Source organism: Haliotis cracherodii, unplaced genomic scaffold (genome assembly GCF_022045235.1).
Source record: "Haliotis cracherodii isolate W230 unplaced genomic scaffold, xgHalCrac1.p SCAF_5, whole genome shotgun sequence".
In the NCBI taxonomy this organism is placed as follows: Eukaryota; Metazoa; Mollusca; class Gastropoda; order Lepetellida; family Haliotidae; genus Haliotis; species Haliotis cracherodii.
In genome coordinates, this window is record NW_027266308.1 from 57563220 (window position 1) to 57583639 (window position 20420).

At 42.9% G+C, this 20420-nt stretch overlaps 1 protein-coding gene across 1 annotated transcript; it reads left to right on the forward strand.

Moving 5' to 3' along the window:
* The first annotated feature begins 2997 nt into the window (after nt 1–2997).
* Nucleotides 2998–18473, forward strand: LOC139443534 (uncharacterized). The gene is made up of 6 exons (XM_071224518.1): nt 2998–3788; nt 4890–5139; nt 5499–5740; nt 8477–8669; nt 14475–17543; nt 18372–18473. Exons 1-6 carry the CDS (start codon nt 3088–3090, stop codon nt 18471–18473), a joined length of 4557 nt encoding a protein of 1518 aa, XP_071080619.1. The 5' UTR covers nt 2998–3087.
* The last annotated feature ends 1947 nt before the right edge of the window (nt 18474–20420 follow it).

Sequence of the window (20420 nt, forward strand, 5' to 3'; positions counted from 1 at the left end):
TGTTGGAGGCAGGTAGTCAACAATACACACGTCTTTTGCATCCCCCAACAAACGTTTCCCAAACCTTGCCTGCTGATGGCCGAGTGTGGAACTTCTTTGGCAGTGGGATGTATGGTACTTACTGTTGGGACTCAAGTTCCTAGTGTTGAATCTATGCCTCATCAGCCGTGCATGACAATGGTGGGATCAGGCTGGTTCTTCTTTATACAGTTCAAGGAGCACGCGAGTTGACTCCATCTTGCACACTGTGGCCGAGGTACCCATCTGGCAGACACCATACACACGCCCACATGCTCGTGAAGTATTGTTGGGAGATTGGACACGCTTTGTTCATTTCATCTTGATACAATGATCCTGCACAATGAAGACCTCAACCCCAGCAATCATTTCATCAGTGATGAATCCAAGACCTTAGATTTTTTTAAGACTTTCTCGGTCTTTCTTGAATTCAGAAGAACATTTTGCAATTGTTGAATAATTGGGGTCTCCGTCACAATAAACACAGGAACTTGATGTTTACTATGTAATCCTATCTTATCATATTCATGATTTCAGATGAGTAGGGGGCGGTCGGGTAGCCTAGTGGTTAAAGCGTTCGCTCGTCACGCCGAAGACCCGGGTTCGATTCCCGACATGGGTACAATGTGTGAAGCCCATTTCTGGTGTCCCCCGCCATGATATTGCTAAAAGCGGCGTAAAAACCATGCTCACTCATTCAGATGAGTAGGTCAGCTGTTACAGATATTATATAGATATATCAGCAAGAAGAAACTTGATTAGCTGGAAACAACAAGCCTTCCGATCAATCCAAACTATTGTTGATGTCGCACGTTTTCGAATCATGTTCTCTCGAATCACTGTTACTGAATTACAATCATCCGACATTTGGCAGTACACATATTCTCACATCGTCGCACGCTCACAGCGCTATTGAAGATCAATACCAAGAGAAACACAAACCATAAATAATAACGATAATACCATGGTTTTCACAGGAGGCAATTCACCGAATACCTCATCGGAATCGATCAGAGCCATGCGTTGTATTACATTCACCAAGGAATTCCCTCCATATTGGAACTAAATCCTTCTGACAAATATTGAGATCAGTCACCACTAAGTTGGTTCGTTTTAGTATAAGTTGGAGTAAGTAACTAATCTTTTATCGATGTCTTATGTGGAATGAATATGTGTGATATTTCTATCTGAATAGCTTGCTTATTCGTTACAGGTAATTGTAAAGAAGGCATAAGCCGAACAAGCATACCTATGTTGTGAAATATATCCATCGCTCGGGGAGTATACCATTTGCCTAATAGTGCAATTTATTATAAAACCGCATTCTTAAATGTGATTGGATGTTGTATTATGGATACAACCAGTCATATTAACTTAACGTGTTTACCGACTCTGCTTTTAACAGGTATTTCTTATGAATATGGAAAGGGTCTTCATATATTACAGTCAAGTGAGTTAAAACTTTAAGTCACATCGGCAATACGTCAGCCCTGTCGTGACTATATTACAGTCAAACCCCGTTAATCCAAGCGGTACATGTGGAAGATAAATTGTCCTGTTTAGGTATCATGTCAGAATGCGATACTTCTTATATCGTATATAGAGGCCAGGTTCGCGTCCTGATTGCGGGGTTTCCAGACTAGCAGGGGCCCCGGACTAACAGGGTTTCACTGTATAGAAAAGAGATCCCATGTAGCACCATCTCGCTATTACGACCATATGATTCTCCACAAAATGCACGCATCTTCTCAAGCATTTTTCAAAGCATTTAAAGAAACTGGGAGCATCCCATACATTGATTGACTTCAAACATCCCTTGAAAGTTACGGTAAACTTAGTTAAGTCAAACACCATTCATCCAAGGTGTTGCCAGGGTTGCGCGGGTTGCCCATTCGTCTACTGCGGCGTCACCTCGGCATTCAAGAAAACTCTGATACAGTTCAAAGCAGCGTTAAACCCAACTCACTCACTCACTCACTCGTATGTTCCTTTGACATCGAATTACCGTAGTTTATGTGTCACTTTTTACACAGACATTGAATCACTGTTGTTATAAAACACATTTGAACATATATTTGCTTATAATTCTTTGTCAACAAATGTGATGATTTGGGCAAAATGCCAAACGTCGCGATGACACTGGAGCGAGTTTACACAATCAGACCACTTAACAACGTTCTTCAGGTGGAGTATTTGTCATCGAAGGGAGATAATACAGCCTTGTAATTGCCTGCCTACCGCTAATCGCTGCTGAATCTACTGACTGGGCTTGTTCTATCACCCCTCTTGAAGACAAGTGTCTGTCTACTGCCGTTGACATAGACTTGACGCACCGCATAACACACCCGATCACTGTTGTCTCGCTGTACAGACATGCCATTGTTGCTATACTGTGTGTCTTAAGGGATTTGATTTTACACTGAAGACATGCTCAGAATTTCACTTTATTAGTTACGTGTTGTGTTTCATTTATAGGGCATATATTAGGGTCGACGGACAATCAATATCAGGCTTTAAGACGAGGAGTATCACAGGTCTTCTTGTAAAAAGTGACATTTTTATATATCATCGCTCTAGTTTCGCGTGTATCATTTCAGGTGAGCTCCAAGACAGGACAGTGGACATGTGAGTCATTCATCATGGAGGGGCTTACCTTCGCCCCGGTCCTGGTTCGAACCCGGGTGTTTGACCAGATGTGGTTCAAGTCACACCACCCTCGGGATTGCGGGTAGCCGTTCTCAGATCCGGAGGCATTGGAAAAGCAGCACCAATAAATGTGGTTTTTGTGAAAGAAACATTTAAAACATGGATTTATCTACATATAGATGTATTGTATGATTCCATATACAGTCGAACCCCCTGACTGGAACTCACATGTGTCGAATCCCCGGTTGTGTCGAGTTCACAGTCCGGTCCCGGCACACTCTCACTATATTTATCACTACGTTAATCTGGATGAGTCGAACTGGATGTGTCAAATTCCCGGTTATCTCGAACACAATTTAAAGAGTTGAAAGAAGATAAAACTTACATTGGATTTGGGGGTCAGTAAGTCTCCCAGAACTAAGAATGGCCTTCAACACAACTGACATTACAACCCTCCAAGGGGAGTACTCGTCCCCCCTCAACTCTGTCCTCATCTTGTTCACAGTCGTGGGGGTAGTGTTGAACTTCGCGTCCATCCTTGTGAAGCTCCTGCTAAAGTTCGCTATGCCCCACACGTGGAAACTGTCCTGTCTTCTACTGGACGTGTCTCACTTCACTCTGGGACTAGGTCTAGCGTTGTTGCTCTGTTATATCAGGTTCCAGGCGGAGAGTTTATGTAAAGCAGCAGGGTTCTTTCTCATGGTCGGCGTCCTTGACTGCGTCAGCGTCTACCTCATATCCAACGTCATCATCCTATTTGTGCAATACCCAGAAAAGCTATCGGGGTATTCCCATTACCCAAAATGGACTATTCCAGCCATGTTGGTCCCGGAGAAGGCGTTCACTCTCCTACTCGCCCTCTTCCCCTTCCTCCCCATCCACTACTTCAACGACAACGACGACCCCTACGTGATCACCTGTCTCCCCGTCCGGGAGACTAACGCCAAGGGAGCGGGGTATGGTGCCGCGTTGATGTTCATCTCTTGGATAGTCCTCAGCATTGCCGTCATCGTCTGCATGGTGACCACGTTCAGACTGTGGAAGAGCTCCGGAGGGAGGATCCACGCCTCATCTCCGAACATCTGGCAGATGATGATGCTGAGTCAGGGCAAGACGTATCAGAGGTTTGTCTTTAATGTTTTCTTTTAAATTTGTGTTGGTGTGTATGTTCCTTGCCATTTGTCAACTCCCAATGCAATAACAGGTTTATCTCAAAGATTAGGTGGTGCGATAAAATGGGGTTTTACGTCGCGTTCGAGATTATTGCCCTTACATAGCGACATCCTTGTGTGTGTGTGCGGGGTACAATGTATGAAGCATATTTCTGGTGTTCCCCGCCGTGTAATTGCTGGAATATTGCTAAAAGCAGTGTAAAACCATACTCACTGACTCACTCACTCACTCACTCGACTTCAGTTACACGCCAGACATGAGTTTATCCAAATAAACATATGCACATGTAATTACTGATATTTCCTCTACAATATACATACCTATATAATTACATTAAACCATCTCAGTATTATTTCTACTCAACAAAACCTATCAAAATACATGAGATCCCTCATATCCTATATATCCTGTCATAACGCAGATATTCACGAGCGATGCATGTCTTGTTAACATGAGTAACATTAATGCTACTTTGAAACTCCACAGCCGTGAAGGTCAGTTCCTATTGGTGGCATGGTACTAAAACATTATGATCGTGATTAAGATACAGTCCCACTGAACATTTAACACCCTGACATATACATCCAAGTCTGCTGTATCTAATCCAGACAACTCGGCTTATTACAGGGAATTGCAAAATAGCTGTAGCATTACTGACTGCATTTAGTCATTATGCCTGCTGAAAGGTTGTGCCCTATTGTTAAGATCCTATGTATGGCCTGTGGAACAACGCCTTCATATTTGATAGACTTAGTGAAGAAGTACCAACATGTTGGAAGCCTCAAAGCTACTAACAACTATGTGCTACAACTTTCAAATTTAAGTCTTGGATCCTTTTCCTATTCTGCACAAAGGTTGTGGAACGTTTTACCACAGGATATCAGACTTTCTGCTTCTCTCCAAGCCTTCAAGTCAAAGTTCAAAACCCCTCTCTTAGAAAAGTGTGCTGCACATCTCCTAGGTAGCGCTATGAAAAACTATTTTATTTTATTTTTTATTACTTTTACATGATAAACATGAAATGATCAAGTCCATCACCCTCTACCTCCAAGGTTCCTCCTTTTGGAGCAGCTGGTGTGGATGGTGGTGTTGTTCATGACGACGGTCATAATCTACACCAACACATCTCGGCTGCTGGTACCTCAGTGGATCGCCGTCGTCGCCCTCAGTGTCAGCACCTTCTTCCACGCCGTCCTCAGCAACATCGTTACCATCCTCTGGAGCACCCTGTGTTGCAGGACGAAGCAACAGACCAAAGAACCCTACCAGAAGCTGAAGAAGCTGGAACTGCTGAAAATAGAGGTAGGTTGGATCGCTTTCCTTGCAAAACCTTTTGTGAATAAAGATTGTTCACAGGCTGTGAGTTGTACATAAGCAGTATATATTCAAGAAATGAAACCAATAAAGTAACATTTGGGTTTGGTTTGACAGTATGGCGCAGTATGGCGCAGTATAGCAGACCTTTTCAGCAGAATCTGTAGATGGACACAGAGGACAAATTTAAACGATGCACTCTGATTGTCTGATTTTATTGCGTACAGACACTACACGGCGTTGGGTGGAGGTTCTCAATAAAACGAAACTTGAACCTGGCGCCATACTATATGAAACAATGACACAGTGTACTCCATGATCCATATTTCGTTCAATATTCCACCCAGGCCCCCGGCAAGTTGCGCATGAAGGCCACGTGGTCTGTGGGTAAGGGCGTGTACAGGCGTGGTCTGCTGAAGGTGTACGGGGTGGACCACCTCAAGGCGTGGGCCCAGGAGATCGTCATCCTGGGGATGATGAGGAAGACACAGAGCGCCAGTCTGCTACAGTGTCTGTGGACCAACAGCGGCAACCCGTACTTCGAGACGATGACGCTAATCACTGGGGAGATCATCCCTGGCGAGTCAAGGTAAACACATTCCCACTTTCTCATAACTCCTCGATATGGTGCCTATTTTCTGTCTATGTCTAGCTTTTCAAATCTGTGACTTGTGTCAAACGGAGAAAGTGTCCGTTAGGGATAATCATAAACTGCTAGATTAATATTTCATCAATTAAAATTTACAAACATGACAGGAATAAATGTGGTATGTATGGACGGTCAGTTGACCTGAGTCTGCCCTCAACTAAGGTACCGAAGTAACAATAGACTACATGGTTGAAGCGATGTCAGCTTTCTTCCTTCTGACAGTAACTGGTCTGTCTCTAATTTGCATAATGTGGGTTTCAGTGACGTGCAACAACTTTCAGTTATTCAAGGTTTGCTCGTGTGTGTGCCGTGTCAGTTTATGTTACTAGTTTGTAAATCCTTAAAGTCTCATGTAAAAACCAACAAATGACAGTTTTACATTGTTTCCTACGACGTTTGGTGTTTCCAATCATTACAATATGTTCCTTTCAACACACATCGTTGTTTTAAATAAGAAGCGACTAACGGGATCTGGTGGTCAGGCTCACTGTCTTGGTTGATGTATGTCATCGTATCCCAATTGCTTTGATCGATGATCATGATGTCAATCACTGGATTGTCTGGTCAAGACTCGATTGTTTACAGACCGCCGTCATATAGCTGGAATATTGCTGAGTGCGGCGTTAAACAACAAACAACATGCTGTTTTAACTTGTGTTTTCTACACGTATTGGCGTATGATGGTAGAGGAGTATTAGGAGACGCGAATGGGTGCATGACTATGAATAGCCAGGATGACTATCCTATAGCTCGCCAAGAATAAATGCCACATCTAATCTCAAACTGTCAACGAGAGCAGGCCTGTAAACAAAGATATTTCATAAGCTTAGACTTCTTTGGTGCATGAACACTATACCAAGATCTACATGACATGGCATAGTTTGTCTACAGTCTTATCCACTCTGCTTCGCTGCTTCAGTAATTCTCTACATTCTGATCAGATCGGGCCGTCAGTGTCGCCCGCCGCAGTGAAAGGGTTATTGTTGAGACAGTGATCTTTGTAGGATATATGATCAGTAATCACCAGCCCTGTCACTGTTTGGTGTATTTGTATGATTAGCGATTGTATACTTGACACTAGAAACATATTGTCTTGAAGATAGGGTTTTCCATAATTATAAATAAAAATCCGTTGAGCTACTCGGTAAGTGCAATAGGTCGAGACAATGTATGTAGATAGACACCGTGACCCGCGAGTACTACGCAGTGACACATGGTATATAGCAATGTGACCATTGACAAACAGACGAAGGGCCATGTTTTCACACACTGTTACACACGGTGACTAACTGCATGTCATACACTGAGTTATAGTATTATGCACAAGAAGGTTCGGACCAAGATCAGAAAATGTTATGTTCGGTCATGAATTAATGTACAACTTTCATAAACAGTTTTACTTATTACATGAAAAACCTACCCTTGACTTCCTCCGCCTGTATTTAACAGATTTCCTGAGAACCTTTCCATTGACCACTGTGAAACCTGTTTCACTGACCTTGCTAGACATTGGCGTCAACCATTTCAAATACCTTCTTGATAACCATCATTAACAACCACTTACATTGGACGTACACCTCAATGACTGCAATGATAATGATTCCATTGACTGCTTTCATTGACTACTCTGACAACTGTTACATAATGTACTATGACAATCATTCCTTTGACTGCTAACACAATCATTCCTTTGACTGCTAACACAATCATTCCATTGACAGCTATGCCAATCTTTCATTGACTCCGTGACAATCATTCAATTGACTACTATGACAAAGATCCCATTAAGTACTTTGACAATCATTCCTTCGACTGCTAATACAATAATTCCTTTGACTGCTAACATAATCATTCCTTTGACTGCTATGCCAATCTTTCATTGACTACTGTAACAACCATTCCATTGACTGCTATGACAAAGATCCAATTAAGTACTATGACAATCATTCCTTTGACTGCTAACAATGATTCTTTTGCCTGCTCAAACTAATTCCTTTGACTGCTATGACAATTATTTCTATGGCGACCTTGACACCAATTCCATAGTTCCATGACAATAATTGCAATGATTTTTTTTAAAATAGATTCTACTGACATCTTGAAACCCATCATTAAGATCTTTGTACTTTTGTGGCTTGCAGTCGATCAAATGGTTACACTTCTCGCCTTTGAAAAGTATAGCTTAACTTATGACTCGACGTATGAAAAATATGTTCAAAGGTATTCACAAAAGAATAAATCTCTCTCAGGTCCTTTTGTTAAAAGGTACCTCGACTTGTGTTCTGACCAACTGCAAAAACCATGATATCGTTCATCGAAAGTACAATGCTTAATTAAATGCAACCACTCTGCTACGGACAGCCAATTTCAAAATCAAAGGCGATCCTTCCAATGCCAGGTACCGCGTGAGAAAAAAAATTCTCACGGCATTTTTCTACCACGGAACTAGCTAAAACTTATTTCAGTCATGCATGTGTAATATGCACACGTGAGCTAGGAAGGTGAAGAAGGGACAAGAAATAGCCCTGAGACAATAAGGAAGTTGTCATCCGTAAAAGCCTAATGTGTTAATTAAAAGTTTTCGTAAGTTTCATAGGCAAGTTGTGAAGGTATTTATCAAAAGGAAACCGTTGATCAGCGTGTATCTAACACAGGGTTTACATTGACTCTCTGTAGACTGATCTGCTTCGAGTTCACCAACAGCGGCACCCTGGACGACTTCCTGCACCATCTGGACATACCGCTGCCGGAGCCGTGTCAGAGAACCATCATCCACGACATCGCTGAGGGCCTCTCCTGCCTCCACAAACACAACATCCTCCACCACAAACTCACTTCCGCCTCCGTGTTCCTCAAGGGGTCCGTACAGGTGTGTGTACAGCTATCAGTCACAATATACAGTAAAACCCCGTTAATCCGGTCGGAAGGATTCCCACTGAAATCGTTCGGATTAGCAAATATCTGGATTAACGTTTGTTGCGTAAGAGGTAAAGCCACTAAATGTTCCGAGGATCCGCAGATCGTGGTAAAGATTTGAGTTGCACCCCTTAGTTATGCCAGGATCCACTGATCGTGATTTTGAATCCAATTTTCGCCTTAATTATGACCCTTGGTTTGTCAGTACCACATAGTGCTCGTGGTTTCCCAAAAGGCGAATGTCTACAACATATGTCTCTTTTCCGCCTAAACGTACCTGACACGCCGTGATATAATTGAAATACTGTTAAAAACAAACTAGCTATCTCGGGGTCTTTTCTGACATAGTTGAACGTGCATCATTATTTAATAGAACGAGGAAACAAGAATAAATATCTCTAGTTAAAGGAAATACTTTTCTCCAAAAGAGCAAAAATAATCTGAGTGAGTGAGTGAGTACGGTTTTACGCCGCTTTTAGCAATATTCCAGCAACATCACGGCGGGGGACACCAGAAATGGGCTTCACACATTGTACCCATGTCGGGAATCGAACCCGGGACTTCGGCGTGACGAGCGATCGCTTTAACCACTAGGCTACCCGACCGCCCCAAATAATAATCTGAAATCAAATCGTCACATACGGCTACAATATAACAATACTGATGGTGCCTTAACCTAACACAAGAACACACATCTCGTTAAACAACAACAACTTCTCGTGCTGTCTCGGGGCATGATATAGGATCACACTTTTAAGATCCAGTTCTAGAAATACGAAATTCTAGATACACATAATTGTAATGTGTTCAGATCTCTTTCAAATTTCTCAAACATGATTTTGTTTTTTTTATTTCTTCAATTGACTGTTTTCTTGCGAATCCCTAATCACTACTAATTACATGGAACCTGAGACTTATCCCCTCTAAACGGCACCAAGAAAACGTAAATTCAGGGGAACCCGATAGCGCTAATGGTCCCCCAGATATACAACGCCCGGTGGTGTATCTACCAAATTATGCCTCGCACACTGCATTATTCCTGGGTCAATGGACAGGCTGAAAGCGTACAGTGGGGTCTTGTCAAAGGAGACGCTGTACACAATGCCAGCACTGCTGACGTATAGTCACTAAATCGAACCGGGAAGATAGGGTTTTCTGGCATGTTTCCAGCACAAGCATGGCGGGGTACCTGCATGTAGGGGATAGAGGAGAGGGGTGGGTGCCGAGGAGAGGGGTAGGTGCCGAGGGTAGGGGAGGGCCAAATGGATCTTTCAGGGACGGGCCAAGTAAAAGGTAGGATAAGGGTCATATTTACCGCACGGGATCGGCATCATTTAAGAAAAACTTAGGATTTGTTCATTTGGATAAATGACATCGTTAAATGGATAGATACGTAGAAAAGGATAAAATGTGTCAAACAGACCGATTTTATAGGTTAACATTTGAACATGAGGAAGTCTTTGAACCAAGCTCATTTTCATAGATGCACATAAAAGACACAAAAAGATGTACAAAAATATGGTAACACATTGACTAGCTCATGACGTGAAGTCTGCCCTTTTTACACACATCAGCAATATTTGCGTGTAAGAAATAGGCCAGTTGCCATTTGAATATGTCTAAGTTATATACTAATAGTTCAAAGTTTTCTGCAACTGTTAAATTAAACATTTCCAGCTGGCCAAAAAGAGCTATTATCCCACATGCCCAGGGAGAGATGGGGGCGCCGGTGGCCCGCTCGTCTGAGGCGTCGCAATTTGCTGTGTAGAGTTGCGTCCCTTGGGCACGCCAGAAACCTATGATTGTGATCTCGAATCCCAGTCCGCCCCCGTTATGTTTCTAGGTTTGTCAGAACCATACCTGTGCTCGTGGGTTTCACCAAAGTGGTAAACGTCTGGGACCTGCATCACTTCGAGCTCTCCTCCCACACTATGCTGACACGCCGTGATATGACAGGAATACTGTTTCATCAATTAATCACTCTATTTCTAAAAAAAACACCCACGGTGGTAATAGTTTGGAAGATGATGCAAATTTGCATTTTACAAGATGTCGGTTATACTGCACAAACATCTGGCGACATCTAAACATTTTGCTTGACACAGTCAGAATCAAAGGTTTTTGTCTATTATGCATATGAATTTTGCAGGGTTGTTTTTTTTTAAAATTGGAATTCTGGTATACAGTAATATTTCTGTATTTTATGATATTAGGATACTGCGTATATTTATATGACAAACATTTGGATATGAATTCATGGAAAGCTTCACATTTAAACAGGTAGTGGAGTTCATCGGTGATAGCTGGCGGCATACACAGTTTACCATGTCCTTAATTCTCTATCAATACCACGCCACCGGCCCACTTTGACAGGTAGATTATGCTTACAAGTTTTATATTTCAGAATAGGATAATAAATTTGTATAGATAGGAGAAGAAAGTTTTCCAATGACGGGATATCTTTTAAGTATTGATAATAATACCGTTTTGAATTTTTCTCGATGTCATATCTCCAATTTTGATAAAACTGATCTTTTAAAGTCCTTCCACCTGAGCAATTAGCAACTGGCTTAAAACGCTTTATGGGTCATAAAATACATTGGATAGACCAATAAATTAAATATTTGCCTGGTATTTCTTATCCAGATATTTTATTGATTATCAGATAAAAATTGCCAAATGAGCCAACTTAGGGATAAGTTGCGATAAATTCGGTGCAGGTCCGGGTTAACTAAGTTTATGCCAGAAGCCAACTACCAGTTTAGCTGCATAAATCGATAAGGGTACCTACCTAGTTCTCCAGACCCTTGAAGATCCGGGGTAGAATAGGTCTTCAATAACCCATGCTTGCCGTACAAGGTGACTATGCTTGTCGTTAGAGGCGACTAAACGGAAGGGGTGGTCAGGATGGCTGACTTGGTTGATAAATGTTATCGAATCCCAATTGCGTGGATCGGTGATCATGATGTCTGGTCCAGACTCGATTATTTACAGCCCGCCGTCATATAGCTGGAATAGTGCTGAGTGCGGCGTTAAACAACAAATCAATCAATCAATCACAATAGAACGTCCGTACCTTTGGTTTGTCTGAATAATGAAAATCGGGTGGTCATAACTTACAACATAGACTTGCTGTGTCATCTTGTTTGCCCGGATGGTATGGAACATTGATCAATGTAAGTCTACTGAAACTCGATTATGTACAGGTCAAACAACAAACAAACAAACAAACAAACCTAGTTCTCCATAAAACCATAAAATTTGGGGTTGCATTTCTAAGACCACAGGGGGCACGGGGGGCCCAGTCGTGTAAGGCGCCGCGATTCGCTGTGTAGAGTTGCGTCCCTTGGGCACGCCAGAAACCTAAGATTGTGTGGAATCCCGGTTTGCCCCGAATATGTCTCTAGGTTTGTCAGCAACATATCCCTGCTCGTGGGTTTCATCGAAGGGGTAAACGTCTGAGACCTGCATCACTTCGGGCTTTCCTCCCACATTTTGCTGACACGCCGCGATATGACTAGAATACTGTTAAAAGCGGCGTTAAGCCCAACTCACTCACTCACTCACTCACTCACTCACTCACTCTAAGACCACAATCTAGTTTAAGGAATGTTGAATGAATCTTTTCTATTATGGTCAAATTTTCGTATACCCATAAATCACAGCCCAAAAATAATGTTGTTGATATTTACATCAAAGGCCCTATGTTCAAAGCGGCGTTAAACCCAATTCAATTCATTTTTGGAGATCGGAGGAAAACAGGAGAGTTTTTAGGAACGGAGATAGAGGTAGACGCCAAGACATTCGAACACTCCATATAAGGAAGTGATGTATCGATAATCTTTTGAATACGAGAAACCGCCAAAAAGAAACATGAAGTATTAAGTTCGAGAACCTACACTCTCGAATCTGTAAATTGTACCGTACGGACATCGGGTTTTCAAGCTATTACTATTTTTACTATTTTTACTTTGACTTTAATACTGTATGTGAATTTATTTCGGTCTATAACAGTGATATGTGCCAAACGAAACAAATTCATACGTTTAGTCTTTCAAGACCCAGCGCATATTATTCGCGTCTTCGTGTATCTACGTTATCACAAGGCTCTGTCAGCTTTAGATTCAAATCCTTTTTCAAGATTGCTATTTACACACAATTCGAGTTTGAAGATTAAATCCCTTTTTTTCTTGTAACTCTCCTATCATCCCATAGTAAATCTTTCCTCGATTACCCCACAGTGGCGCAGCGCCACCTGCCGGCCCTGACCTGCTCCGCCAATGTATGTATTGTCTACGCCCACAGGTAACCTACACTGCTGAAATATCAGGAGATCAAAACATGACTGGGATTCCCAAGGAGTGATCTATCTGTCTAAGTTCAATATCAGTAACCTTATCTGATGTATTGCCAATATACTTTTCCGAATAGGCTGAAAACACAACCCTTTGTGTAAATAGAGCTTTGAGAGTATTACGGGATAAAAGTGAAGTGTTGTTATCAAGAACTGAGGATATATTTTTCCTACTGTTGTATTAACAAATCCCTGATAAATTGTTATCTTTATATTGTCAGGGTGGCATTAAGATTATTGCACAGTTATACCCCATGAGATTGTTGTTGTTAAACCACGGACATATCGAGAACCCGTTGGAATTCCGGAGGAAAATAAGTCCCCATTTTCAAGGCTTGTCATAAAAGCTGACTAAAGAGAATTTGATGGTTAGGTTCGGTGACCTTACTTGTCATTGCTTTGTTTGTTTGTTTGTTTGTTTGTTGTTCAACGCCGCACTCAGTAATTTTACAGCTATATGACGGCGGTCTGTGAAATAATCGAGTCTGGACCAGACAATCCAGTGATTGACATCATGAGCATCGATCCACGCAATTGGGATCGATGACATGTATCAACCAAGTCAGCGAGCCTGACCACCCGATCCCGTTTGTCGCCTTTTACGACAAGCATAGTCACCTTTTACGGCAAGCATGGCTTGCTGAAGACCTATTCTACCCCGGAATCTTCACGGGTCTACTTGTCATTGCAGCGATCGTTGCTCATGATGTCCCGGGCGGCTTAAACAACATTCCCACATTCACATTAGGAGATCAACATCTTATTTTTATATACACAAAAAGGAAGAGTACACACAAAGTGTCCCATCATTACGTAGCCTCAATCTTAAAAGTAATTCCACATAGTGCTCGTTATTTTTGTTATAATATTCTGCTTGTATTAATTGATCTGTCGTCCAAGGAAAGTCATGAGTCACCACTTTTCGTAAGAAAAAGATATACATACATACTGATGGAGTGAGTCAGTGAGTGAATATGGTTTTACGCCGCTTTTAGCAATCAGAAATGGGCTTCACACATTGTACCCATGTCGGGAATCGAACCCGGATCTTCGGCGTGACGAGCGACCGCTTTAACCACTAGGCTACCCGACCGCCCCTATACTGATGGAAAGAAATAAGGGAACACTTAGTTTTAGACACCGTTAAATGATGTGACATCATGGGTTCCACGCCTTGGAAACAATGCACACAAACACATCTCAACATTTGATTCTGACATGTGTTTAATTTGTATGCGCGCTATTTCAAAGTAATGAAAGAGAAGCTAATTTTCTAATATTTTTTATTGTTCCCTTATTCGTTTCCATCAATAAATGAAGAAAAGAAGGACAGAAAGGTGTTCATGATTACTTTCTTTATGGGATCAATGTAAACGTTTCAACATGACTGTGTGTATCTTGCAGTGCATGGTGTTGCGAGCAGCTCTTGGCGACTTCGAAGCTGCCCAGATCTATGGCTCACTACAAGGTGGCTCATCGTCCAGCTCACAGGTCAGCAAGAAACAGTTCTTCCTCCCGGACATACGGGCATTTGCTCTCGTTGCCTTGGAGATAATTGGATACGTGTGCAAAAAGAGAGAGGATGAAAAACAGCCATTCAGAAAAACCCGAAGTGAGATTGTGATAAGCTCCCAGAAAAGTGGCAATCCAAAATCCCGTGAATCTGTACAAGACCTGGCACATAAATCCCGTAGTTTAGACGAACGAGCTATTCTAGGAGAAACTGGATTAAATAATATTCCTCCATTTGGTTCTCTAGTAAATGTGAAAGAAGTTGATCCACACCCCAACGTTCCGGAGGAACAAGATGCATGGGCACAACCTGTGACGTCTGTAAGGATTACAGGTAAACGTAGTGATGCGGGACAGTCTGAGCATGATCACTTTAGTCGACATGCTACTGATGATGGACGCTGGCAGAAGGGGAGTGTTCCTTATAACTCCCCTAAAGGACATGCCCAGGATACACCCACGCCAGTGTTCAGGGCGGAACCTCCACTATATGAACATGATTATGAGGAGATAGAAGAAATCACGGAACAAATCCAAAGAGATCAAATTGTCATTCAGCAAATCCGTTACCCACGAAAAGATGACAATAGGTCAGATGAAAGGTCCTGGCGAGATTATCCGAGCGGTGCGCATTATTCGGTACCTGCAGATGTAAGTAATCCTCGTTTCATTGACCAGACTCAGAAACCTAATTTACCCAATAGGAACGCAGTAGGAGGAGGAGGCGTGTTTTTCAGGTCAGACCCGCTCCGGTACTCAGCCTCCTCTGTCAGTACCTTGGAGGACATCGAGGAGGACCTCCCGGAGGTGACTGGGGGAGGCGAACATGTTGCTGCCACCTTGAAGGATCTATGGCTCAAAAAGGAGGCAGATAAGAAGGAACGGTTACTGACATCCTACAATGAGAGAATGAAAAAGGAGTTGAAAGATGTGTTTTCCAGGAGGAACAGAAAGAGGAAAGACCAGGGCGTGTCCAGAGAGACAGTGCAGGAAATCTCGCGACCTTTGTCAGCACGGAGTTACCACGACAATGGCACAACTGTTGTTGTTCCATTCAGTGGAGGTGAAAAGGAGACACATTTTGGTGATAGTAGACAGAAAAGACCACAAACTGCTCGACCCGCTCAACGGCAGATGTCTGAAGGATCGGGTAAGCCTGTGCCTCGGCGTCCTGCACCTCCACCACCACCACGGCCTGTGACAGCAGCAGCCACGACTCGTCCTCAAACACCAAGTCACGGAATAAAGAAAGCACAGGCTAGAACAAAACTTAAAAAAGTATTGGGGCAGAAGCAAAGTTCTGTTTTAACCAATGCCAACTTAAACAATACTCGGGGTCAGGGTGCATCCATTGTTGAAATGAAGTACGCATCAGTGAAAAAGATTCCCCAAATAAAAGACTCCTTCAAAGGTTCTGAGGCTGATATGGATTGTGAACGCCTGCCACCTCCGCGTCCACAAACTGTTCATCCCAAACCTCCTAAAGTTGGGCATTTTTCCAGTTTCAGCAGCAATGATAGTCTAGGCAGCAGTTTCTATAAGCACTCTCCCAGGAAGGCAGACGTGTCCCTTACCAGCGGAGAGCTCACGTCCTTGTCCTCTCAGGCAGATACAACTCTACCTGAGCACGATGTGGAGGACGTCATTGAACTTCCTCCAACGTACGAGACTAAAGGTGCACAAAAGGGGGGAAAGATTATTGATAGTGGCTTTGATAGTGCATCTATTGCAAGCGAGAATTCTTGCGATGTTTCCATGGTTGACGAAAGGTCCTGTTCCTGTCCATCTGGAAGCTACACGACTGATACGTGTAGCTGCCAGTGTTCCATCACACCAACATCAGGCATGCATACCAAACCACTGTATGACAGACGGACATCATGGAGTAAAACCGATTCGTTTTCATCCTATGACTCTACAGACCTGGATCAAAAGCTTGAGAGACTCCGTAATGGAGATGTGCGTCCTTCAAAGGATGTGATTGGTCCAGATGAACAGTACCCTATGATGGCTGCTGCAGCCAAGTCTAAGACTGCTCATCCAACACAGTGCAGTCCACACCAAAATAAGAAACATCTTGGTAAAGTTGTGACCAAGACCCAGCGCACGAGGAGACATGATTTCGGATCGGCGAGCAAACGCTACAAGGAACTCCGAAAGAAGGGCATTCCTCTGAGAGTGTCTGTTGTATCCAGTGCATCGTCCCAGGATGTGTCTGATGCCACAGATTGGGACTCATACATGGAATCTACAGCTGAGGTCATTGAAGAGGAGGACGACAGTGTTATTGATGATAATGATGATGCAATTTTCAATGCTCTTGACTCGCAAGGGGTCTTTGAACCCTCAGACACTGATTCCTCCATGGGTGTGAGACCTCTGCACCACACGAGGCCCGTGGCAGTGGTACATGGAACCAAAAGACCTCGCGATACAGACAATAGAACCAATGCAATGATCCTAGAAGATATTATCCGTGAACTACCTGATGAAATAACTGGGGCATCTTCAATGGATGATGAAACACAGTCTTTCCTGCATCACTCTGAACCTAAAGCTGAATTCAAAGATGAGGAGGAGATTGTGGACATGGCTATAGAGATTCCGTATAAGCCATCGTCAGTCGTGGATGCGGAGTTAGTTATTGACAGACTGTTCACAAAGAGGAATACGCTGAAACACAAGGGAAGCCTTCAGGATGTGATGGACCCTATTCTAGGGTTTGATGAAAATCTTATCAGAGAGTTAGCCAGCCCCACGTCTTCCTCTGGTAGGCAGACGGACCTCCCTGTACAGATGTTGAAGGGAGTGACTAAGACCCATGTGCAGGCGTGTAAGGAACTGTCCAGTAAGGTTCCATTGGTGCCCTTCTCGGAATTGTTTCCTGCTACTAATGGTCAGTTCAGGGTACTCAGGTCAAGACTAGAGCAGGTGGGAAACTTTGGAACAATTGGGAAGCAGGTGAGTCCACTCTACATGCCTCAAACATGGCTTATCACATACTGACAACACCTTTCAAGTAAAATACAGTTACAACTTTCATGTAAAGTTATTCTAATTCCACAGTCCCTTTGGTAGATATAGGGAGATCTGCACTGGAGGCCGTACTCAGCAACATTCCAGCTATATGACGGCGGTCTGTAAATAATCGAGTCTGGACCAGACAATCCAGTGATTGATATTATGAGCATCGATCCACGCATTTGGGATACGATGGCATGCATCAACCAAGTGAACGATCCCGTTAGTCACCTCATACGACAAGCACAGTCGCCTTTTACGGCAAGCATGGGTTATGGAGCGCAGATAGTCCTGATATACATAAGACGCATTTTTCTGGTTGTAGTTTTGATGTTGGTATCCATGCCCCTACGTGCACGTTGCGCTCTACATCCCTGGTGAGCCTTAAGGGGTAGCCTAGTGGTTAACGTTTTCACTCGTCACGCCGGAGGTCCGGGTTCGCTTCCCCCATTTACTCTCTGACTATTTAATTTCGAAATATGTCTTCTTTTTTAACTGGTTATGTATCAGAAATATGTTTGTTGGTTTTCAGGTGTATATTAATGAGTGAGTGAGTATGGTTTTATGCCGCTTTTAGCAATATTCTAGCAATATCATGGCGGGGGACACCACAAGTGGGCTTCACACATTGTGTCCATGTCGGGAATCGATCCCGGGTCTTCGGCTTGACGAGCGAACGCTTTAACCACTAGGCTATCCGACCGCCCTCGGGTGTATATTAAGCATTATCCTTACAATACATGTTTTACATGTAACGATCTGTTTCAGCTGTTGGACTGTGTCCAGCTGTGTTGGGTGAGTGACAGTCCGCCCTCGGCGTCCGAGCTGGTCAGTAGACTACTGGACACAGTCACGGAGACTGAACTCTGAACTAACACGATGTCTTAGGCACCTGAGCTCAGCCCGCTTCTACAAGACCATCTTAGCGCCAGTACTGCCGAAAGTTGATGTCAAATATGGCTTACGACCGTCTTGGTGCCAACACCTCTGTGCGGAACGGGTCCCTCGGTCCGGTTCCACAAAGCGATCTAAGTTGATCGTAACTCCCATACTTTAACGAAGGATTACGATCATCTTAGCGCTAACATGGCTTTGTGGAACGGGTCCCTGGTCAGCAGATTACAGGACAGCGAGACGGAGACTCTGAATCTCACACCGCAACAGTTCCCGTCATTATTACAAATGTGATCATGTCGACTGTATATATATCATGGTGGTTCATTCAAAGATGTACATAAACATGTATTGTGATTACAACATATGCTGTGCATGTATTTGTATTCAGAGGTAATGTTTGACTCTGGGTCGCCTAGCCTTGGACCAAAACATGTATTGTGATTACAACATATGCTGTGCATGTATTTGTAATAAGAGGTTATGTTTGACTCTGTGTCGCCTAGCTTTGGACCAAAACATGTATTGTGATTACAGCATATGCTGTGCATGTATTTGTAATAAGAGGTTATGTTTGACTCTGTGTCGCCTAGCCTTGGACCAAAACCACTATAAGTATTATGTTCAAAACACCATTTAATGGTTGCAGGATGAAGTCTTTGATGTGAAGTTTGACGTTGGTGTAACTAGAATGCGTGATACATCACAGTTTGAGAGCTGATTACCCTAGTGTGACAGATCCTTACTTACAATACCAAGTAGTTGTTAGATGAATGACTGTTCTCCACTTTTCATATATTCATGAAAAGTTTCACCAAACTGTGGATTTATATACCTCGTCATATTCATTTCACATTTTTTATTAAGGCGCCCTGAAACTAAATATAGACAAATCGCAATTCTCTTTTGTGGCAAAACGATTCTAAACTTTAGTCTTTGCGGGTAAGATCGCATAGCATCATTGAAGTGTCCCTTACAAATTAAACCCTTGTGAGTTTACAAATTAGCTGTTATATGGAGTTGAAACCAATAGAACCTGCCAATACGTGGATGGCCTACGACTGATCAAATTAGGTCCAAAGTTTATATTTTGTACTTGTGGCTGTAACTTGTGTCTAAACTTTACTAGCAAAGCCTCTACAGGAGATGCAATGATAGGCACATACATAGCATGACTGTCTTGAATTTGTTTTTAGATACATAACATTCTTCCTCCAGAAAGATGAATGAGCACTATGACACTGATGTACTGATAGACATCCCCTTCAACACAGTAGCGCGTGCGTGCGTGGCTGCGTATACTAGTCCGGACTTATGCCGGTTTCATAGTGCTACTCACACGAATACCCCTCCCAGACACAGTATACTAGACTCCGAGCCGACCAATCCTTGTAATGCCTAGCGCCAGGCACGGTAACAACGTGTACCATCTTTAAACGTGTTTTCGTATGACGCTGCCAGAGGATCGAACCTCCGACCTGTGTATCATATTGTTTCCATCGTATTTTTGAAATTGAAACTGTGTCCATGATGGTGCTGCTTGTATGTCTGTAACTTGTACCCTGAACCCAGAGAGGAACTGAACCCCGGTCTTCAGCCAGAGGGGCCAACGCTTTAGCCACGAAGCTACCCGACCCCATTCATGTACTGAAAAGTGCAGAATCGGTTTTCAAGAGATATGCGCCACTTCCACCATATAACCTTTATGGGCATTGTGTTGGTTATGATTGACTTGACGTTTGTAGTACAAATAATGATATATGTATCTTAAAACTAAACACATACAAAGCTTTAGGAGTTTCTATGGGATAATACATTTTGTCTGCATTTAAAGTTCAAACCACCGATTATGTTTTGCGCATCCATTACTCTCAACGTTTTTACTATATTCACATTGTATGTATAATCACAATATGCAGTTGT